The sequence below is a fragment of the Schistocerca americana genome, chromosome 2, assembly GCF_021461395.2.
Source record: "Schistocerca americana isolate TAMUIC-IGC-003095 chromosome 2, iqSchAmer2.1, whole genome shotgun sequence".
In the NCBI taxonomy this organism is placed as follows: Eukaryota; Metazoa; Arthropoda; class Insecta; order Orthoptera; family Acrididae; genus Schistocerca; species Schistocerca americana.
The window spans coordinates 649,100,822-649,124,142 of NC_060120.1; the positions used below are offsets into that span (position 1 = coordinate 649,100,822).

General features: G+C 44.6%; 1 protein-coding gene and 1 non-coding gene across 3 annotated transcripts in view; one reads left to right on the forward strand and one right to left on the reverse strand.

Moving 5' to 3' along the window:
* Window positions 1–9,726: 9,726 nt before the first annotated feature.
* Window positions 9,727–9,801, reverse strand: Trnat-ugu. The gene has a single exon. It is a non-coding gene; the product is annotated as a tRNA-Thr (tRNA).
* A 10,751-nt stretch (window positions 9,802–20,552) lies between these two features.
* The window catches only part of LOC124596195, a 52,393-nt gene continuing 49,624 nt past the window's right edge, over window positions 20,553–23,321 (forward strand). For both annotated transcript variants that reach the window (XM_047135239.1, XM_047135240.1), the window contains exon 1: window positions 20,553–20,648. In XM_047135239.1, the coding sequence (XP_046991195.1) occupies window positions 20,590–20,648 (59 nt within the window). In that variant the 5' untranslated portion in view covers window positions 20,553–20,589. The remainder of the gene's footprint in view (window positions 20,649–23,321) is intronic.

Genomic DNA, 23,321 nt, shown 5'->3' on the forward strand with positions numbered 1-23,321 from the left:
GATGCAATTACACGATTCCGAGTGTCGTTATATGTAAATACACCTAGGTATGAAAATAATTCTAACTGTTGTCCCCCTTAGTTTAAGAGCTGCTGTTTTAGAAAAACACAGAAAATTAAATTAGCGCATTTATTTACTGACAAGAAGGTATACACCGTCCTCCCAAATAGTTTTGAGGCTATTTTATTCCCGGCGTATAAGCGACATCAGCGCAGTAACTACGGTGGCACCAAAACTGTGTGTAATGTTTGTCCCACACACCTTGATGCCCAAACAAAAACAACGATGCGTGGACGCCTACTGCAAAAAATCGTCACGGGTAACGAGAGTTCGTGTTATCAATACGAACCTACCAAAGAAGGAGAAAGTGCAGAAATTCACGTGAAGACTCAGCGCTTTGACATCATATCCAACATTCACTACACAGGAAGAAAAGTATCGAATACTTTGAGAGGCCGTTGTACTGATCGAAACGACAAAAATAGTGCAATATACATAGGTCCGGAGATGCACAATTTCCGAGATAAACATGTGTTCATAGGAAAGAGCTGCATCGTTCTTGGTTACGAATATTAGCACAATCGTTCCACTGGCGCTCCTTCAAATGTATCGGCAGAGTATTATGACGTCTAAGTCACAGTATTCTACATACGATTAGGTGGTCTGCAGTCGAGTCGTGTAGTGGGCTACGTTAGCTTTCGTCGTGTTTGTTTGCCTTGTTGTACAGTACTGTCAAGCCTGGGTACGTATCATGGTGGTTTACCTCCTTCCAAATGCGGATTCACTTTTGTGTTTACTGTTACTGCGCTGTTTGCACGTACAAGTGGTATACGAGGGTGGTTTGAAAAGTTCTCGGGATCACCACGAGAGGTCAGCGCTAGCTCAACGAGTTATTCACGTGGTATTCAATGGACTGATGCCTGTAAACATGTGCCACGTCATTGCTCTCGGAAGAGAGCTGTAGCGGTAACGTGGCTCTGTTGCTGTTCCCGCGTAGCGATTTGCGAAGATGGAAAAAATCGAGATTCGAGCAGTGATTACGTACTTTGTAAAGGAAGGTATGAAAGAAAAGTATATTCATGCCAATTTTTCGGAATACAGTAGGGGATTCTGCTCCTTCATATTCAACTGTTGTCAAGTGGGCAAATGAATTTGAAATTGGTCGGGAGAGCTTAGATAATGATCCGCGCAGTGGTCGGCCAAGATGCGTCACTACTCCAGAAATCGTTGCAAAAGTGCACAAAATGATCATGGAGGATCGCCGATTGAAAGTGTATGAAACTGCTTACGGTTGTCAGATGTCATCTGAAAGGGTCTATCACATTGTAACTGAAGAATTAGAAATGAAAAAATTATCTGCAGGACGGGTGCCGCGACTCTTGACGCTGGATCAAAAATGCATACCGTCGCCATGGCAAAATTACGTGAACTAAGGTATGAATTGTTGCCACACCCGCCTTGTTCACCTAATATGGCTCCGTCAGACTTCCATCTCTTCCCAAAACTGAAAATTTTTCTTGGTAGACGAAGATTCACTTCAAACGAAGAATTGATAGCCGGAGTTGACAACTAAGTTGCAGGTCTGGAGGAAACTCATTTTCGAGGCGTTTTTTTTTCTATTCCGTTCCGAGAACTTTTCAAACCAACCTCGTATTTCTCACTTCCACCACTTCTTAGCAATGGAAGCCTACTACTCGACAAGTGAAGTGGCGGATATATTATGCTGCCATGGTTTAGTAAATGGACGAAGCCCGCGAGCCCGAGCCCTCTACGGTGAAAAATATCCACAGCGCAGACTGCCCTCTGATGAGATATTCGGTAGACTTTTCCAGCGACAGGTACCCTTGCACCTGAGAAGACTGGCAGTGGAAGGCCTCGCACAGTCCGCATGCCTGACACGGGAGAGCGTGTACTACGTCCTGTGGAAGAAACTCCTGGAAGAAGCGGCTGTGTGCGATGATTAGCAGCAGCAGAAGGCGTGTCCCACTCTCTTATCTGGGGGGAGGGGGTATTTCATGAGCAATTGCTGTACCCGTATCATCTACAGCGCATTCGGATCCTAAGGCCACAGGATCATCACGACAGACGGCGGTTCTGTCAATGGCTGTTGAAGAAGTGTGTTGCACATCCACTGTTCACATCTACGATTTTACTTACCAATAAGGCATGGTCCACAAGAGACGGTGCTGTGAAATCCATAAACAGCATGCATGGGCAGATCTAAATCCACAACCAATTCAAGAAAGAGGGCATTAACACCGATTCTCAGTCAACATACAGGCAGGCGTACTTGGCGACAGATTAATTGGGCCGTACGTCCTACCACAGAGGTTATACGGGGAGCATTATCTGGACTTTCTCTTTAATGTATTGCCTACCTTGTTGGAGGCTGTGCCATTGCAGCAATGAATACGAATGTGGTTCAAGCATGAGGGCGCACCAGCACACTTTCGGCACACTGTGCGCGACCCTCTGACGCAGATATTTCAGTATCACTGCATTGGTCGGGGGTGCCCGACACCTTGGTCTGCTCTTTCCCCAGACCTCAATCCCCTAGACACTTCGTTATTGGGACACTTGAAGGAATTGGTCTACGACATGCCAATCAAGGTTGTACGGAAACTACAGAGTCGCGTCTTCAATGCGTGCTTGCAGGTACAACTACTGCATATACTTCAATGGGTGCGCCTTTGTCATTCCGTACGCTGGAAGGCAGAGTGGTGGTTTGTCACGAATTGACGCCACGTTGAACACCTCCTGTAAACGTTAAAACCACGATCTTAACCTGAATTTTTTATTAATACATTTTCAAAACTTAATGGACAGGGTATTGTATGCATTTCGCTTCATAAATTTCTCAAAAAGGTTTTGCATTAGCCTCAAGACATCTACAGCGTGTATTTTCTTAAAACATTGGAAACCGCGTTCTCAGTAGCCTTTTCACCTTAGAAATCGCTACCCACTGCCACCTCTCGAATGGGTGTTCAAATAAACTTCGCGGTGTCTCCAATCGTGAACGGGACAATGCGGCTGTTGTAGACTGTAGTGTTAATCAGCAAGCAGTCAAGCGTCACATCACATTCAGACTGCGCATGCATTCTCACTTTATAGAAAAAGGATTGTCAGCACGGGAAATTGCCCGCCGAATGGCTACGTAACAGCGACGTCATTCAAACACCCAAACGCTATCGTGGCATCAGGGCGTTTATCATTGGCAACAGCGCAAGCCCTCCAATACTGTGTTCTGCGAGGAATTTGGGCAATGCGAAATCTACAATAGAACCTGGTTCAGTGGTGTAGCGCTCTCTTCGCTGACTAGTCCAGGATTTCTACATCTACATCTACATTTATTCTCCGCAAGTCACCCAACGGTGTGTGGCGGAGGTCACTTTACGTGCCACTGTCATTGCCTCCCTTTCCTTCTGCCCACCTGATGATCATCACAGAAGATGTGGAGACGGCCAAACACCAATGCGTTTGAGGAATGTAGCCCCACGGCTTCAGAACGAGGGAGAGTAACCATGTTTTGGGCGGACATCATGTACCAATGTTATACCCGTTTTACAGGTGTTTTTTGACAGCTGTGCGTTATTGGGACAGGATTGTCCAACCCATTGCGCACTCCTGAAAACAATGTTCGGGCGTTGGTTTGTTCCAACACATTGTCCTGAGATACGTGCTGACGTGAACCTGACTGAGTGCGCTTTAAGCCGGTTGAAAATTGAGGAGCTACGTCGCAAGTACTCTCGTCACACGATGGGTGACTCAGTAGGGCCGCCGTCGAAAAGTGGGAGACGCCTGACCAGCACCCTTGTGGCCTGCACAACGAGGTGCATACAGTTATAACGCGTATGATGGGGCAACTCGGCGCTTCCTTTTTACATCACAGTACGGCTTTTTTTAGTCTTATTCTTTCGTTTGCTGATCACCTGAATCCACGCCCCCACACATTCGTAGATATGCAGATATGCTTTTTTTAACTAATAATCTGTGCTATGATTACATTATCTGGATGTTACATTAATAAGAATCACGTGAAATGTCCCTACAAGTTTCAAAACTGAAATACATTGTCGAAAAAAAAATCGCAACACCAAAAATTATTAATGTAGAGTAATGAAATTTCCGGGAGACATTTTTATAGGTAACATACGAAGGGCTTATTTCAGTACTGGTACAAGTCCATTTTTGTTCATTGTGAGATACAGAGTTCTAAAGTTAAATGAGCGCTGAAAAATCTGCAGTTGAGATACCAGAAATACTCAAGTACATATACTTGAATATTTCTGGTATCTCAACTGCAGATTTTTAAGCGCTCATTTAACTTTAAGACTAATGAACAAAAATGGATTTGTATTACTATTGAAATAAGCCCTTAATATGTAGAGATTAACATTCCAAGATTACAGGTTAATGTAATGTAAAATTCTGGTACATTAATAACCAGTATAACCGCCAGAACGTTGAATTCAAACGTGAACGCATTATGTTATACAGGTGCCGGATCTCGGTTAGTGGGATGGAGTTCCATGCCTGTTGCACTTGGTCGGTCAGTACAGGGACGGTTAATGCTATTTGTGGATTATGGTGCAGTTGTCGTCCGATGATGTCCCATATATGCTCGATTGGAGACAGATCTATTGATCGAGCAGGTCAAGACAACTTGTCGACGCTCTGTAAAGCATGTTGGGTAACAACAGCGCTATGTGAGCGAGCTTTATCCTGTTGGAAAACACCCTTTGGAATGCTGTTATGAATTACAACACAACAGATCGAATCACTGACGAACAAACTTTCAGTCACCGTGCGTGGGAGCCTGCTCTCATGCGAAATCGCACTCCAGGCCATAACTACAGGTGCAGGTCCAGTGTGTATAGCATGCAGACAGGTTGGCTGCAGGGCCTGAAGTGTCCTCCTTCTAACCAACATACAGCTATCGCTGGCGTCTAGGCGGAACCAGCTTTCATCGGAAATCACAACAGACCTGCACACTCTCGTTTTTCCCCAGTCACCGACCCAATATATGTCATACAGGTTCTTTTTTGTAGACACAAAAGGATTGTGTTCTCCAGATTTTCCATGTTACTCACGATTATCCGCAGACCTAACCGCGTCGAATGCCTGGTCGCTAGATGCATACGAGTCGACGGCCATTGCTCCTCGGAGATGCGTTTGTTTTGTCCTAGGAGATTCTGTGCATTGTAAAATACTAAAAACATCTTATTTTTAATTAAGGAAGCTGGACACTAATGGTTTTGTTCTCTGGTGGAGTAACGTTATCAGTGTTATTCTGGAGAGGTTGTAACTAGACATGCAAATTTAGTCGATTTTAATAAGAGTCAAAGTCTTACGCATATTGGCGGTGCTTGTTTCCGTGTACTTAGATACTGACCAGAATATTTTCGACGAGGGATTTATTTTAAAGATAAGACTGATATTGCTGAAGAGTTTACTCACGTTATTACTTGAAGTTAAGATTTGAGTACTGAGAATTTTTATTAGATATTGCTTATACATAGTCTGTGGCAATGAGGGCAGCATATTTCAATTCACTGACGGCAGCTTATGCGGAAGAAGTTAATTATTGTCGTCATTCCTGCACTTCTCCTACCAAATGATTTCTCTGTCGTTGTGAGATAACGAAACCCTACTATATTTTAAAAATTAACTTACAGGATGAGGTTATTGAGCTTTTGTGACGACCAAGATTGTTTCACGCAATTTCCAGTCTCACGTAACACCGCGACATGTAGACGAGATATGGTGGCGTTCAGTTCCCGTGCGCCATACTGAGCGACAACGTCCAGGACAGAGCGGAGTATCCGTGCCCACATGACACTAAGACATATTCTGCATACAGCTCTGAGGTAAATAGAAGACGACAATCCCGAACACATCAGTATACATACTGAGCACCAATAGAAAGTGATTACAGCAAACAGTTTCGGTCTGAAGACTCGACATTTACAAGGCTTGTTTTTAAGTTAAGAATCGTCTCTATATTAAACAAATATAATTACATTTTTAAAAACGCGAGGAGTGTTCAATAAGTCATGCAACACTTTTTTTTCTGAAAGCAGGTTGGTTTTATTCAGGATTCCAATGCACCTACTCTTGTGGCTATAAAACCCTATTTTTCACCATAATCTACATTGAATGCGACGGCCTTACGCTACCTTACTGAGAGAGTCTGTATGGCCGAATGGTACTTTACCACTTCACTGATCGACGTCGGAGCCCACATCTTGCTGCATAAGTAACATCCCCGTCATCTACGTACTGCTTTCCATGGAGCGCATCCCTCATTGGGCCAACCAGATGAAAGTCGGAATGTGCAAGATTCGGGTTGTAGGGTGAAGTTTCGTGAGATCCTATTTGGCGTGAAGACTGTGTGAGGCCTTCCGTTGTCATGGAGAAGTTAGATTTCAGTTTTGTGGCGACAGACACGCTGAAGTCTTTGCTTAAACTTCCTGAGGGTAGTACATTACACTTCAGAGTCGATCGCTGCACCATGAGGCAGGACATCAAGCATAATAAACCCTTCAGACTCCCAGAAGTCCCTCGCCATGACTGTACGAACTTTTTCTTCGGTGGAAAGGCGGTGTGTCGCCACTCCATGGATTCCCGTTTTGTTTCCGGTTTCAAGTGATGAACCCATATTTCATCGCCTGTGACGACGTTCGACAAAAAATTATCACGATCAACCCCTCGTAATGCGCAAGCAATTCAAAACAGATGGTCCTTCGTTGCACTTTATGGTCTTGTGTTAGGCGTCAAGGAACCTAACGGGCACACACCTTTGAGTAGCCCAACTAGTGGACGAGTGTGTCAGAGCTACCAACAGAGATGCCTAGTTAACCATCGGAGGTTTGATTGTGATCCGTCGATCACCTCGAATGAGAGTGTCCGCACGTACCAACATTGCACGAGTTACACCTGTGTGCGGCCAGCCGGCACGCGGGAGATCGTACAGATTTGCGCGACGTTGCGATGTGACAGATGCCTCGCCCAACAACACTGTGCTTTTGTTCACTGCCAGATCTCCGTACACATTATGCAACGCCTATAAGTATCTGTGAAGCTCTTGTTTTCCACCAAAAGAAACTCAATGACAGCTCTCTACTTGGAACGCACCTCCGTTACAGACGCCATTTTGGAGGCTGTGTATAGCGGCGCCTCCCATTGGAACTTCATGAAACTATAGGGGCTGATGCGGGAATATTCCGCGATGTCTCACAGCAAATACCTAAATTGGTCGAGAATTAAAAACAAAAAAAACAAAAAAAAAATAGTGTTGCATCACTTATTGAAGGCCTCTCATTTTTAAAAGTTACCAGTATGCATGCACCTTAAGCGACTTTTCGAAATAATTCCCACTAGTTTTAAGACGTTTATTATAACTTACAACCAACATCTAACTTGCACTCTCAAGAGCCGGCCGCTGTGACCGAGCGGTTCTAGGCGCTTCCCGCTTCCGTCCGGAACCGCGCGACTGCTACGGTCTCAGTTTCGAATCCTGCCTCGGACATGGATGTGTGTGATGTCCTTACGTTAGTTAGGTTTAAGTAGTTTTAAGTTCTAGGGGACTAATGACCTCAGATGTTAAGTCCCATAGTACTCAGAGCCATTTTTTTGCACTCTCAAGAAACTCTGCCGCCAGATTTTCTAGATCGGGATTACGTTGAGTCGTATGTGGACGGGCTTGTCATGAGCAACAAAGACTATTTTACTGAGCTCTCCACACCTGTTGTTTTGAATTGCTCGGCGCAGTTTCCTCTTACAGAAGGCCTCACAATAGGAATTAATTCTGCTAAAATCTAGTAAAAAGAACCGCTGCTTAACTTAAACAACAGTGAACACCAATTTTCGGACTGAAATTGTTTGTTTAAACTTCACTCTCTTTGATTACGTTCAATGTTTCCATTTCAGGAACTGTTATTTCCATTTAGGTGTTCTGGAATTTGGCATCATCATTGTGCACTACGTCTTCTGCGATGACAGATGGTTGCGCACTTCGCACTTCATCATAACCATTAATTCTGTGTTTGTAATCTGGCATAAACTAAGTAGGTTACTGCCGCGAAACACGTTTATAGCGTGTGGAAACTAAGATCGACACTAAGTTAATAACCGAAACGTAACAGACAGAGAAAGTCACGCCTGTAAATAATGTGAGGCCAATGAACAAAACAACAATCGTCTTATACAACACACTATCACAGTTACAATCAATAGCCACGTCCGAAGACGATGTAATAGTCGTATTTTCCAATCGGCAAACGAAGGCTTCAGTACCGGCAAAGAGATACGATTACTGGGCCATGTATTTATTTCCAGTAGCCGGCTACCGGCCATCCGCATGAGACATGTTTGACGCGACCCGTGGAGTGGCAGCGGCTGAAAGGAGAACTATCTGTCACACAGGTAACTTTGCCGCCATTCTCTATGTGCCACGCAGATCACTTCGTCGGCATTCTCCGAGGCTGCCTCCACCCCGAAGAGGTGGCGCGAAATTAGAGAAGTAGCATGTCCATCTTTGAACGCTGTAACCCACTGTCTTACGATTCCGTCGCTCGTTGTGCTTAAAATTATTCGAGATACAGAAACATGCTGCCACAGGGCGGGAGTGAGGAGGCAGTTACCAGTCCACTTCACCTTGTCTACCAAGACGGCATTTCTACTGAACCGAGCTTCCAGTCTAGTGCGAAATCACATATGTTTCACGTCAAACATTGAAGACCCTCAAAGGACAGACAAGCAGCAATATCCTTTGGTACTAGCTGGCGGGATTATGAAGACGTCGACATACTGGCTGTTTCAAAGTGTAGTGGTAGATTGCGCCATGGGGAACAACTTTTGTTACAGGCATAATGTGCGCTGACGCTTCTCGACGATACTAGGTGTCATGCCACTGAGAGGCGGCAGGGCGTAGGCACACTGTGGCGTGAGCATGCAATGTGTGTTACCTATGATCAGTCACTTGCTCTGCCTGAAAGAGAACAGGTATAGTTGATGATTTTCCTCTAAAATATCTCTCTATGCCTAGAGACACTCACTCTTGAGAATTTTCTTGTAGAAAATCATTCTATCAGTTTATTAGGGTAGGTAATATGCAGATACAGCACACCTGCTTAGTATATCCCGCTAATCTGCTGAACTCTCGTCGACCTACGGCCGGAGAATCCAATTAAAAGACGTCTGCCTCACTGGGAAACACTAGCGAACATTTTTATCCTTAACAGAAGTTGTTCGTCGTGACGTGATCTACCGCCCCTGATGTTTCTCACAAAGACTTTGAAACACCCCGACTAAATTAATTTGCAACGGAACGTGGCTTGTTCCCAGCGCGGTTTGTGGAGGCTGTGTGTGGCCAGCGCAGCTGAGAGGATGTGACGCACCGAGATTGCGTGTGCGTGCGTTGACATCACTGCGCTAAGCCCGCTCCCTGTCTTTCGTACCGCGCACACTCAAAACATCACCGGCACATAGACTGGTAATCCCGCTTTACGACGCTCTATTGTTACAAGAAGTCTTAACGGCTCCAATTCGGTGATCTCACGACCAGTCAAAAGTTTCAAGTATTGTATATGACGACAGTATCTGTTCCCGAAAGAACAGTTACCGTTGATGACCTTGCAGCTTTGCTAGAAATGAAATGATAAGTAAATGGACACCCTAGCTGCAACAGGCGTTGATATACTTCACTGGAGACATGTTGAAAATGTGTGCCCCGACCGGGACTCGAACCCGGGATCTCCTGCTTACATGGCAGACGCTCTATCCATCTGAGCCACCGAGGGCACAGAGGATAGTGCACCTGCAGGGAATTATCCCTTGCACACTCCCCGTGAGACCCACATTCACAACATGTCCACACCACTACATTCGTAGTGCGCCTAATAGATGTTTGCCCATCATACTCATTACTCGTGGCAGATTAATCTACCATGTCCCGTACGAGTTCGGGCATAGCGTGTGCGTTCGCACAAGAAGGTCAATGGCCGGGAAGCCACCGACGACATATCACTACGGCTAGATTTAACATTGCATTTCATTTCATATACACACCACCAGAATTTCACGGTGAATGAGTGCGCAATTTAGACGTTCTGCTTTCTAAAACTGTCCTGTCCCAAGTACTTGAGCTTTGGAGTAAACTGCACCCTGTGGTGCACCTGTTGTCCGTATCGCCGCAGAACGGTGTCTACAGGGCGCCGCAGAACGGTGTCTACAGGGAACCCGCTTGTGGTGAGGTCAAACAGAGCAATAACAACATTCTGCAGTCACAAAAACTTTTTGTTTTGTCGCTTCATCGTCAATGTAAATCAATACAATGAAGCTGAAGTTTTATAAGTAATGGTTCAAATGGCTATGAGCACTATGGGACTTAAAATCTGTGGTCATCAGTCCCCTACAACTTAGAACTACTTAAACCTAACTAACCTAAGGACATCACACACATCCATGCCCGAGGCAGGATTCCAACCTGCGACCGTAGCAGTCGCGTGGTTCCGGACTGAGCGCCTAGAACCGCTAGACCACCGCGGCCGGCTTTATAAGTAATCTGATTTTAAATTTTAACCAGTTAATAAATAGGCGACTGGACTCTAACTACGCTGTGCATTTCTTGAAGATAATCTCCGTGGAACATATCAAAAAGTTGCAACCACAAATGTCCAGAAAGTGCATAGTGATTAAAGGTGTATCAAATAGTTGACGCAAGAGGCACATTAGAAGAAAGAATAAGGTAGATTTTATGCCAAGACTTAGTAATAACAAAGCTTTTGCCAAGACGTTGCTGTATTTGTTGAATTCTGAGAAATGTGTGGGCAGTCTTATAAAGAATCCACATAGCCAGCTGACGCAATGATTAAGATACTGAACTCGCGTTTGGAAGACGCTGACATAAAATTCCAGTCATGCCATCAAGAATTAAGGTTTCCGTAGTATTCATAAATTGATTAATGCGAATGCCAACATGGTTGTATTATAAAGAACACGGTCGATTTTCATTTCCATAAATGTGCTATCCAAGTATGTGGTACTGCTGTAATCATCATCGACTTGATCTTACTTTCTTCCTCAAAATAACCGACCTGATATTGTGCCAATTTGTTAGTATGGAGGAGACATGGGTCGACCAATAAATGAATAGCATTCACAGTAGTGGGTAACAGGTTGCAAACTTGAAAAAATAAATGTGATCAATATCGTCTGCCGGGAGCTAGTGGCCAGTGTGTATTCTGCAACGCAAAAGGGTGTCTTCTTTTTCATTACCTGGGAAACTGGTAAAAGAATGCTTGACAAACATTACGCCAGGAATTATATTAAAAACCACCAGAGAACAGGTCTACATTGCAAAAGGGAGAAAAAGGGGCACGTCACTTGTCCAAAAAACGTGATTTGACAAACGGAAAACAGAGATTTCAACTACGAATTCTTGGAACATCCACCTTATTCATCGGATCTGGCACTCTCTGACTTCCAAGGCACAAAGCATGAATTTGAAGAGTTCGTCCACACACGGAGCACTCTGTCCTTCAGCGTGACAATTCCAGACCACACACGAACGCTGCAACATCTGCAACAATCCGACGCCTTGGGTTCACTGTCATCCATCATCTTCCATACGGTCCCAACATAGCCCCACCCGATTTTTATCATTTTCCAAAACTTAAAGAACACCTTCGAGGACTTCGGTTTGATAATGATGAAGCAGTGCGAGCAGAGATGAGTTCTGGTTCCGTCAACAAAGTCAAACAATCTACAATGACGGCGTCAACAAACGGGTCTCTCGTTTCGAGAAATGTCATCGTCCCCAGGGTCGTTTTGTTGAGAAATAAATATGTAGACATGAAGAAAAAGATGTAGAATATTAATTACGTGTGTTTTATTTAAAAATCTTTTAGAGTTTTCACATAAAAAATTCGGGACATTTCTTTTCAGCACACTCCCGAACAGAGTACAATATAGTCAAGTCAAGGTAAATACGCAGAAATGTAAAAATGCCACCGTACTCTCTTAGTAGACGTCTCAGACACAATTCTCTGGTGGTAATCATAAATTCATCATAAAAGCGGCCTTCTGTCGTTGAGACGCCAGCTGCTCCAGATGCTCTATTGGTCCGCATTCTTGCTGCGGCCGCCGAGCGATACGGAATGACTGCAAGCCCAATGCGACAATCCAAGCGAGAATCTGTACGCCGCTGCCACCCGGAATCAGGACGATGAATACTGTACCACCGGCACCAATACTGTCACCAACCAACCGCGCGTTAGGCGTTGGGTAATTCTTTCGTATGACTATCCATCCATGAAGTCACGAATACGAACTCGCTAAAATTCAATTAACCGCGCGAAATGTGTTCGTCGACACCGCCTTGTCGTGTCTACAATCTCTGCTGTTCTATAACCATGTTCAAAATCAGAAACCGCTCTTCAGCAAGCCTCACACAGTTTTTATGGGTTCAGCAGATGGTCGTTACTCGATCCAAAGGACGACTCTTTCAGTCACTGTCTTTACTGCACTCTTATCACCGACTCATGAAAATATTGTGTTTTTAAGTTATCAGTGTTCCTTACGGTGATTTCACCAGCGGGTTATTTTCCATTCTACACTCCAAAGAGCAAAGTGAGTTTTTTTGATATGCGACTCATTACAGATATTACTTCTGTTTTACTCGATGACTTTCCGTCAATCATTATAAACTGTGACCTTTCTGACAGGAAACCACTAATCCAGTCACACAACTGACAATGAGATGGTACTCAATTTAGAAGTCGCTTGTGAGGAATGGTTTGAAAAGCCTTCTGGAAATCTAAAAATGTGGAATCAATATGACGTCCTCAGTCGACAGCACTCATTACTTCGTTAGTATAAAGAGCTAGTTGTGTTCCACAAGAACGATACTTTCTGAATCCGTGTTGGCTATTTGTCAATGAATCGTTTTGTTCGAGGTGATTCATAATGTTCGAGCGCGTATGTTCCAAACCCTACTGCAAATCGACGTTAGTGATATGGGTCTGTAATTCAGCGGATTACTCCTATTGTCTTTCTTGGGTACTGGTGTGACTTGGGCAAATTTCCACTCTCTGGGTACGGATCTTTCTACGAGTGAGCGGTTGTGTATGATTGCTAAGTATGGAGATGAATTTTATCCGTAGTAGATGCTGTTGAACTCCGTGACTGTTCCTTTATAAGGTGTAGAAAAATTTCCGGTGCCATCCAGAATAAAAGATTATTTATTTGTCACACGACGGGTTTCGGGATCGTGCCCATCCTCAGGTGTTTATACATTCGTGTACATGTTACTATTGCTGGAGATCACTGTGTAAATACAAAAAGTTATTTGCCGGTGACTAAACAGATACAAGTGGGACAATTGTAAGTGGCAAGACAGTATGGGGATACTGTGTCAGCATATTCTAAAAGGAAGTTAATGGTATACAGTCTGAACCGGAAGCCTTGCCTTTTTACGTGTTTTAAGCTGCTTTGCTACACCGTGGATATCTACTTTTAAGTTCTTCATGTTGGCAGATGTTCTTGATTCGAATTCTGGAACACTTTCTTAGCATTCTTTTGGGAAAAAATTTCGAAAAATCATGTTTAGTAACTCCACTTCAGCGGCGCTGTTATCAATAACATCGCCACTGTAATCGCGCAGTGAAAATAGTGATTGCGTCTTGCCACTGATGTACCTTACATACGCCCAGAATCTCTCTGCGTTTTCTGCCAGATTTCGAGACAGATTATCGTTGTGAAAACTATTAAAAGCATCTCGTATTGAAGTTCGCACTACATTTCGGGCTCCTGTAAGACTTTCTCAATCTTGGCGATTCTGCATTCTTTTAAATATGGCATGCTTTTTTTCGTTGCTTCTGCAATAGTGTCCTGACCTGTTTTCCTCTCATGAGGGATCAGAACCACATCTCATTAATTTATTTGGTATATATCTCTCGATTGCCGTCGATAGTATTTCACTGAATTCAAACCAAATCTGATCTACGCTTACATAGTCAGACTGGAAGGAGTGCAGACTATCTCTTAGGAATGTGTCAAACGAATTTTTATCTGCTTTTGTAAATAGACGTATTTTGCGTTTATTTTTAACGGATTTAGATTTTACAATATTCAATCTAGCTACAACAACCTTGTGGTCACTAATCGCTGTATTAGTCATGATGCTCTTTCTTTGATCAGGATTATTTATTGCTAAGACGTCAAGTACGTTTTCGCAACCATTTACACTTTGACTTGACTCCTGAACTAGTTGTTCAACATAATTTTCTGAGATGGCTTTCAATACGATTTCGGATGTTTTATGCCTACCACCGACTTTAAACATGTGTTTTCGCCAACAAATAAAGTTTTTTGGAAATTTGTGGTAAGTTCCTATGGGACCAAACTGCTATGGTCATCGGCCCTTTGGCTTAACACAACTTAATCTAACTTAAACCAACTTACGTTAAGGACAACACACACCCACGGCCGAGGGAGGACTCGAACCGCCGACGGGGAGAGCAGCGCGAACCGTGGCAAGGTGCCCAAGACCACGCGGCTACCTCGCGCGGCAGCAAATAAAGGGTAGACTGAGGTCACCACCAACGATAGTTGTATGGTTGGGATACCTATTGAAATGAGACTCAAGATTTCTTTGAACTGAACTACATCATCTGAGTCGTGGGGTCGGTAAAAGGAACCAGTTATTCCGGTAGTCAAGTAATAGCGTCTACCAATACTAACTCATAGGAACTTTCTACTTCTATTTCACTACACGGTAAACTATTTCTGACAGCAATAAACACTCCACCACTAACTAACTGTATTTAATCTAACCTTTCTGAACATGGTTAGGTCCAGCTTTGGCCAGCTTTCCATACCCATAACGATTCGAGATTCAGTGCTCTTATTAGCGCTTGGAGCTCTGGTTTTTTTTTCAACACAGCTACGACAGTTTGCAACTACAATATTTACTGTTCAAATGTCTACCCTCTTCCTGCGTGCGCCCAGCATCCTTTGAAACTGAAGTCATTTCTGCACGTTCCAGAGACTCTCTTATCTAATACCCACCCAGTCCCCTCCACACCGCCCCCGTTAACTGTGTAGATGCTTCCTGCGTGTATTGGACCCGTGATCTATTTAACAGAACCCGGAAACCCACCACCCTACGGCTCAAGTCGAGAAATCCGCAACCTACATGGTGGCAAAACCGTCTGAGCCTCTGATTCAGACCCTCCACTCGGCTCTGTACCAAAGGACCACAGTCGGTTCTGTCGACATTACCAACGGTGAGCTTCGTGTTCATCTCGCAAGCAAGACTGACAGTCTTTACTACTTCAGCTACCCGCCCGAAACCAGAGAGAATCTCTTCCGATCCAAAGCGGCACACATTGGTTGGTTGGTTGTTTGGGGAAAGAGACCAGACAGCGTGGTCATCGGTCTCATCGAATTAGGGAAGGATGGGGAAGGAAGTCGGCCGTGCCCTTTCAGAGGAACCATCCCGGCATTTGCCTGGAGTGATTTAGGGAAATCACGGAAAACCTAAATCAGGATAGCCGGAGGCGGGATTGAACCGTCGTCCTCCCGAACGCGAGTCCAGTGTCTAACCACTGCGCCACCTCGCTCGGTGCGGCACACATCTTTAATATCAAGATGAGGCACCACCTGCAGTTGGTTGCACCCTTTGCTCTTCATGGCATCTGGAAGCATCCATTCCGCATCTGGAATGATTCCTCCAAGTATGTACACAGGCTGCACACTGGATTCCCTCCCGTCCTTTGGAGTCATATCCCTGAGAGGTCCTACTAAGCACCTAACGTACGAAGTCCCAACTACTACTAGTTGCACCCACTGCGAATGCCACCGAGTGCGAGGGAATTCATTTGGCCCAGGGACTTTTGTAAGCCACACATAGCGCCCAAGCTTGTGTGTCAGACGAACCGAGTAAGCCCACCCATCGGCCCACCGGGAAGTCTTGTGCTGCCGGCCACACTCTGAAATGACCTCCCACTTGAGGGGACCAACCTCAGTGTGGGCACTACCTGGAATAGCCACAATAGAGGACCGATTGGCAGACACATGGCTTGTGGTCGACGTCCCTCAGATTGCCCTGTCTGGTACCCCACAGTGATCCCCATTGGTAACACCCTGAAGCTGCGTAACCAAAGCCAATGACACTCGGAGCTGTGAGGGAAGGGTCACCAACAACGCCTACATCTGAACAAACGAACAGTGACCTCATCTTTATCTGCAGCAGGAACGCAAGTCCTCTCTCACTAATGGTCTACGAACTGCGTACACTGATCTACCTTAAAAATGCTAAGTACACAACTCTCAATAATTCGAGATCGATGTAGATTATAGTGGACGATTACGATTGGTATGAACTGATGGTACGCCAAGGACACACCTATAGAGCGAGTAAATGGCTTTGTAATTTACACACTGCAGTGGAGAGTGGACAGGAGTGACTATCGTATAAGCATCCACATTTTGACAGTCTCGGAGTGCACCTCGTACAAAGCAAACAACACAGCGCGTACATGGCTCTCGAGAAAGGGCTGCGTCTTGCAGTTAGTTATTTTACTCTACGTATCAGAGTAAAAAAATGGCTCTGAGCACTGTGGGATTTAACTTCTGAGGTCATCAGTCCCCTAGAACTTACAACTACTTAAACCTAACTAACCTAAGGACATGACACACATCCATGCCTGAGGCAGGATTCGAACCTGCGACCGTGGCGGTCGCGCGGTTCCAGACTGAAGCGCCTAGAGCCGTTCGGCCACTCCGTCCGGCACGTATCAGAGTACAATAACACAAATTTGTGTACTGGAAATCTATGACAGCCGGCCGCTTTGACCGAGCGGTTTTAGGCGCTTCAGTCCGGAACCGCGCTGGTGCTACGGTCGTAGGTTCGAATCCTGCCTCGGGCATGGATGTGTGTGATGTCCTTAGGTTAGTTAGGTTTAAGTAGGTCTAAGTCTAGGGGACTGATGACTTAAGATGTTAAGTCCCATAGTGCTTAGAGCCAAATCTATGGCAAAAAAAAACCTGAAACTGCGTAAGATTATACACGTGGAGCATCGGACACGGCATTCGTATTAGGAAAGTATGGAATTGAGCGCCTCGTCGAATCACATACAAACCTAGGACATCGTTAGTTTCCCTGGGCTCCTTAACGCGAATGCCAGGGCAGTTATTCCAAAACGACCATGATTTGTTGCTACAGGCTTGCCCTTTTCGAACTAGCGCTACCTCTCCCATGAAATCACCATCAAATCGATTTTAAATTCTAAATTTCCACGCTTGCTTTTTCAGAAACATCCAGAAGTAATGTTTGGGGTATTGGTATTTTTGTTGTTTTGGTCATCAACCCAAGATCTGTTTGATTCAGCTCCCCATTGCCATTGGTTGCTAGCTATCCTTTTCATTTCAGCGTAACAGCTACACTGCACGTCATCGACATCTGCCCTACATACAAATAGGTAATATGATCTTGCTCTACCTTCCCTTCAACTACTGTTTTCAGCACGCCAATACACTGAAGTAACAAAAGTCATGAGATACCTCCTCTAATATCGTGTCAGGACTCCTTTTGCGCAGCGTAGAGCAACAACTCGACGTTTCATGGGCTTAGCAAGTGGTTGGAAGTTCCCTGCAGAGCTACTGAGCTACACTTTCTCTCTGTAGTCGTCCATAATTGGGAAAATGTTGGCGGTGCACGATTTTGTTCACTATCTAACCTCTAGATTATGTACCATGAATGTTCGATGAGACTCATGACGGGCGATCTGGATGGCTGAATCATTCGCTCGAATTGTTCAGAGTCCAGAATGTTCTCCAAACCAATGGTGAACAACTGTGGATCTATGACATGTCGTATAATCATCCATTAATCACAACGTTGTTTGGGAACATGAAGTCCAAGAATGGCTGCTAGTGGTCTCCAAGTAGTCCAACATAAATATTTGCAGTTAATGATCGGTTCAGTTAGACCAGAGAAATCAGTCCATTCGATGGGTACAAATAGCCCACAATATTATGGAGCCCCTACAAGCTTGAGCAGTGCCTTGTTGAAAACATGGGTCCGTGGCTTCGTGGGATCTCAGCCACACTCGAACCCTACCACCAGGTCTTACCAACTGAAACCGAAACTCATCTGACTGGGCCACAATGGCAGCTCCACCAATGCACTGCCCTCTCATACTTTGTGTAGCCGATACTACCGCCGTCTGTGTAGATGCATATCGCTATTCCATGATCTTTGACACCTCAGTGTACATAATCAACTATTCTTTTTGTTGCATTACTTTATTATGAGACATACTTTTTCCTTGAGTTGTTACAGGACTTCTTTAGCTCATACTCGATCAAACTATCTGATCTTCAACAGCCTCCAGTGACATCACATTTCAAACGCTTCTAATCGTTTGATCTCCGTCTTCCTCTCAGCTGTGCTGCAAACACCGTTCTTCATCAATCTTCTTTAGGTCCCAAGATCTATATTTTTGGATGTTAGTAGCTGTTTCTTTTTATACCAGTCGGGCCAGTTGGATAAAAGCTTTTAAGGTTTTGCCCCCTGCATCACTCTCTCTTCATGCTGACTCGTGACGCCTCCCAACAGAGAAGTCAATGTGTCGACTTTCATTAGTGTTTAAGTACACGCAAACGAACAACAATGGTTAACACCATGCACTAGTGTTCAGAAGAAGAGGAGTTCAAATCCACATACAGGCTTCCACCCTTTGGTTTTGCATGTTTTCCATAAACAGAGGTGAATGACGGGATGATTCCACTGAAATATAAATATTTTTGAAGAATGGTAATTATTGTTACAGTGTGAGGTCTTATACAGGGTGAGGCAGAAAGGATGGACGTTTTTAGAACAGCTAGTACTCCGGCTCAGCCGGTCGGAGTGCGGGGAGTGATGTGGTAATGTGATCGGTAGCTCCTGCATTTTGTTTAATCAAGGTCATGGAGCCGTGGACTGTGCAACATCGTGTGCTTAGCTATGAAAGTTTTGTGCAGCGTGAGCTTCGTCGCCATTTCAATCTCGCTAGACATGATAAGTGTTCCCACTCGTAACACCATTTTACGTTGGCTAGAATCATTTCGAACACGAGAACCAGTTATGAACAAAAAACCGCCAGAAGCTCCTCGCTCAGTTCGGACACAAGAAAATGTGGAAAGAGTTCGGCAAGCCATACACCGTAGTCTTGGTCGATCTGCTAGAAGACACTCGGCTGAGCTGCGCCTCAGTAATCGCTCGGTAAGGCGTATTTTGCACACTAAACTAAAATTTCATCCCTACAAAATGGCCATTGTGCAAAAATTAACCCAAGAGATTATGAACAGTGGCTAAATTTTGCCCGAGAAATGGAGGCCATATCTGAGCAAAATGACAACATTATTTTGCATGTGAGTGATGAAGCTCATTTCCATTTGAATGGAATGGTAAATCAGCACAACTGTCGTTATTGGGCCAGCGAAAACCCAAACCTACTGCATGAGAAACCATTACATAGTCTCAAGGTGACTTGTTTGGTGTGCTGTGACAGGTACAGATGATATTGGTCCATACTTTTCCATGACGAGAACGACCTATCAACGATATAGAGAGATCCAGAATGATATTTTCACTCTGCAGCGGAGTGTGCGCTGATATGAAACTTCCTGGCAGATTAAAACTGTGTGCCGGAACGAGACTCGAACTCGGGACCTTTGCCTATCGCGGGCAAGTGCTCTACCAACTGAGCTACCCAAGCACGACTCACGCCCCGTCCTCACGTTCGAGTCTCGGTCCGGCACACAGTTTTAATCTGCCAGGAAGTTTCATATAGAGAGATGATCACTGAATTCTTCCTACCTCAGATTACTATCCGGCGAGTGTGGTTTCAGCAGGATGGAGTTACAGCTCACACGGCAAAATTGACTATGGAAGCAATTAAGAATCTTTTTCGTGGTACAGTTATTTCCCGGTTCGGAGACATTCATTGGCCTCCTCGTTCTCCTGACCTGTCCATGTGTGACAACTTTTTGTGGGGTTACCTCAAATCACGTATGTATGTGCATAAATCACGTACACTTGAAGAATTGAAGGAAGCTGTTCGTGTGGAAATCGTCGAAATAGACAGTGGCATCTTGCAGGGAGTTGAAGCCAACTTCCGAGAGCATCTTGAGAAGTGCATCGCCCAAAACGGCCGTCACCTGGGAGATGTTGTTTTCAAGCATTTATTTTGTTAAATGGCAATATTATTTTAGTGTTATTCTGTAATTAAAATTTTTTTGAAGCACCCCTAACGATGTATTGTTCATTTGAAAAGCGTTCATCCTTTTTGCCTCACCCTGTAGATGGGTACGGTCCCTACTGTGGAAAGCGGCTCTCTATATCTGACACGTACACCAGTGGGCCCTGTCCCAGATGACACAGTGGCAGCTTATCAGAACGCGGACGGAGGATGCGGTGGTCGGACAGCGCAGGAAGAGGAAGCCACGGGGCCCGCGGCGTGGGTATGCGTGTCAGGCTGGCAGACAAGTGCGTGCGCTCAGTGTGTAGCTCAGCACAGCACAGCAGAGACCAGCCAGCCAGCCATGGACGTGAAGGCGGCCGCCCGCACGCCAGCGCAGGCCCCGAGCAGGTCCTCATACAGGTCAGTCCGCCCACACACTCACAACACGCGGACTCCCTAACCGCAATGCCTAACGTCGTTACATATACAACGTTATTACTTTCCTCTGGGCACGTATTACTGGCAAGGAAAACTGAAGATCTGGCCAGGGTGGCACCACCGTCGCGATTACGCCAGATAGACATGGAAGGGAGTTACTAACTGCGTAGAGTACAATACTGTTAACAATGGAGCGCTGCCATACGTTACACGTCGATGTGCGCATGTCTTGCATAGCCCAACATTTAAATACTGGGCGGCACTTTCCTTTGACAATACTCCTCGCACATTGGACCCATTTACTCACAGAGTAACGTGTGCGTATCGAAATCCCTTCTGAATAAACCAATGCGCGGTTTAGTTCTGTTGCTTTAATTTATCAAAAAATACAGTATCGCTTTTTGAAACTATGTCTTCAGGTTTGCACGCGAACACTCGCTTAATCTAGTATCTTTCAAAACTAATCTTTCAGTCCTGCGAGGTATGCGGGAGAACAACTGTGAAATATGGAAGATAGAAGAAGAGGTACGGCCAGAAGTAAGGTCGTGAGCGGTGGTCATGAGTCATCCTTGACACCTCAGACAGCAGAGTACTTGCCTGTGAAAGACAAAAGACCCCAGGTTCGAGTCCCGGTCCTGCACACAGTTCTAACATCCCTGGAAGCTCTGAGTAAGCACACAACCCCCTGCAGCGAAAATTCATTTTGAAATGCCAGACAGCCACCAGAGGAAGCTTTTATACATAAGTTGAAAGCAACTTTGGGCAACGTAACTGGTAAGGGAACATTCCCAGGTGTAAATAAGCGACCTTGATGAAACTTGGCGGCTATGTAGAGCGATCAAAATTACGCAATACGTATTTGTTAGCTTTTCCCAATTTCACTTTTATACAGCCCAAAATGTTATTTGGCATATTAGGTTTAGAGGAAATATCTTCGAAAAGTTGAAGTGTAAAAAAAGTGTATTAAATAAAACCTGGAATGTACTTAACGTTCTTGAAAATTCTATAATCAACTTTTATAACAATCCGAAGTTTTGCAAAATACCTCACCACAATTAACTAATTCTGAATAATGAAAGCTTTTGTTAGAACGTAAATTAAAGAATTATCTATCCATGTATAATAAAGCTGGTTTCTGAAATACCATTTTGGAAAATAAGCTGTACACAACATACTCTCGTAGTATTTTCAACACACCTAATCAAAATATCTAAACATTTATTGTTACTCTAATTATTTGTTTTGTATTGTATTGAATTGGGGACCTGGAAACGAGGGAGAGGCTTCGTCCCCGCACAAGCCCACACAACAGGCCACAGCAGTCCACTCACCTCACCTCCACCCCACACCGAACCCGGGGTTATTGGGCTGTTCGGCCCCCAGTGGACCCCACACAAGACGAGTGTAGCCCCAACGTTTGCGTGGTAGAGTAACTATCTTGTACGCGTACGTGGAGACAGTGTTTGCGCAGCAATCGCCGACATAGTGTAACTGAGGCGGAATAAGGGGAACCAAGCCGCATTCGCCAGGGCAGATGGAAAATCGCCTAAAAACCATCCACAGACTGACCGGCACACCGGACCTCGACACTACACCAGGCGGATTCGTGCCGCAGAACGGCACGCCTTCCCGCCCGGAAAGCAAAATTATTTGTTTCACTTATTATTGTTTTATGTTTTAAATTTTACGTTTTAAATTCATGTTGCTTGTCTTTCTAGTTTACCCTTTCATATATGTGTATTTTGTTAGTAACTCATTATTAGGATACAACCTCATTATAGTAATATTGTAAATAAATGCTTAAAATGTAACATTTGTTTACACAGTGCACATAAAATAAACCGAATTTCTTGACAATATACACGACAGATAAAGAAATATAAAACAAAATTCAGAATGCTACCCTGAAAACTAATACACAATCGTCCGCCATGTGTCCACGATGTTTTCCAATGTTTACATTTCATAACCATTTATAAAACAGGGACCATGTGACTGAACCACGTAGGACAAGCTAACATTAAATACACTGATGGAAAATAAAACCGCAACATCCAAAAATAATTAATGTAGAGTATTGAAACTTCGGGAATACATTTGTTTAGGTAACATATTTAAGTGATTAACACTGCAAGATCATAGGCTACTGTAAGCGCGAGATAAGCCATTGCAAATGTGAAATGCTGGTACATTATTAACCGATGTAACCGCCAGAATGTTGAATGAAAGCATGCAAACAGGCATGTATTTTGTGGTACAGGTGCCAATGTCAGTTTGTGGGATGGTGTTCGATGCCTGCTGTACTTGGTCGGTCAATACAGGGACGGTTAACGCTGTTTGTGGATGACGCTGCAGTTGTCATCCGATGATGTCCCACAAGTGCACGATTGGAAACTGATCTGGTGATCGAGCAGGCCAAGGCAACTTGTCGACGCACTGTAGATAATGTTGGGTTACAACAACGGTGTGTGGGCAAGCACTGTCTTGCTGGAAAATACCCCCTGGAATGTTGTTCACGAATGGCAGCACAAGTCGAATCACCAGAGTGACGAACAAATTTGCAGTCAGGGTGTGAGGAATAGCTGCGAGAATGCTCCTGCTTTCATACGAAATCGCATCCAAACCATAACTCCAGATGTAGGTCCAGGGTGTCTA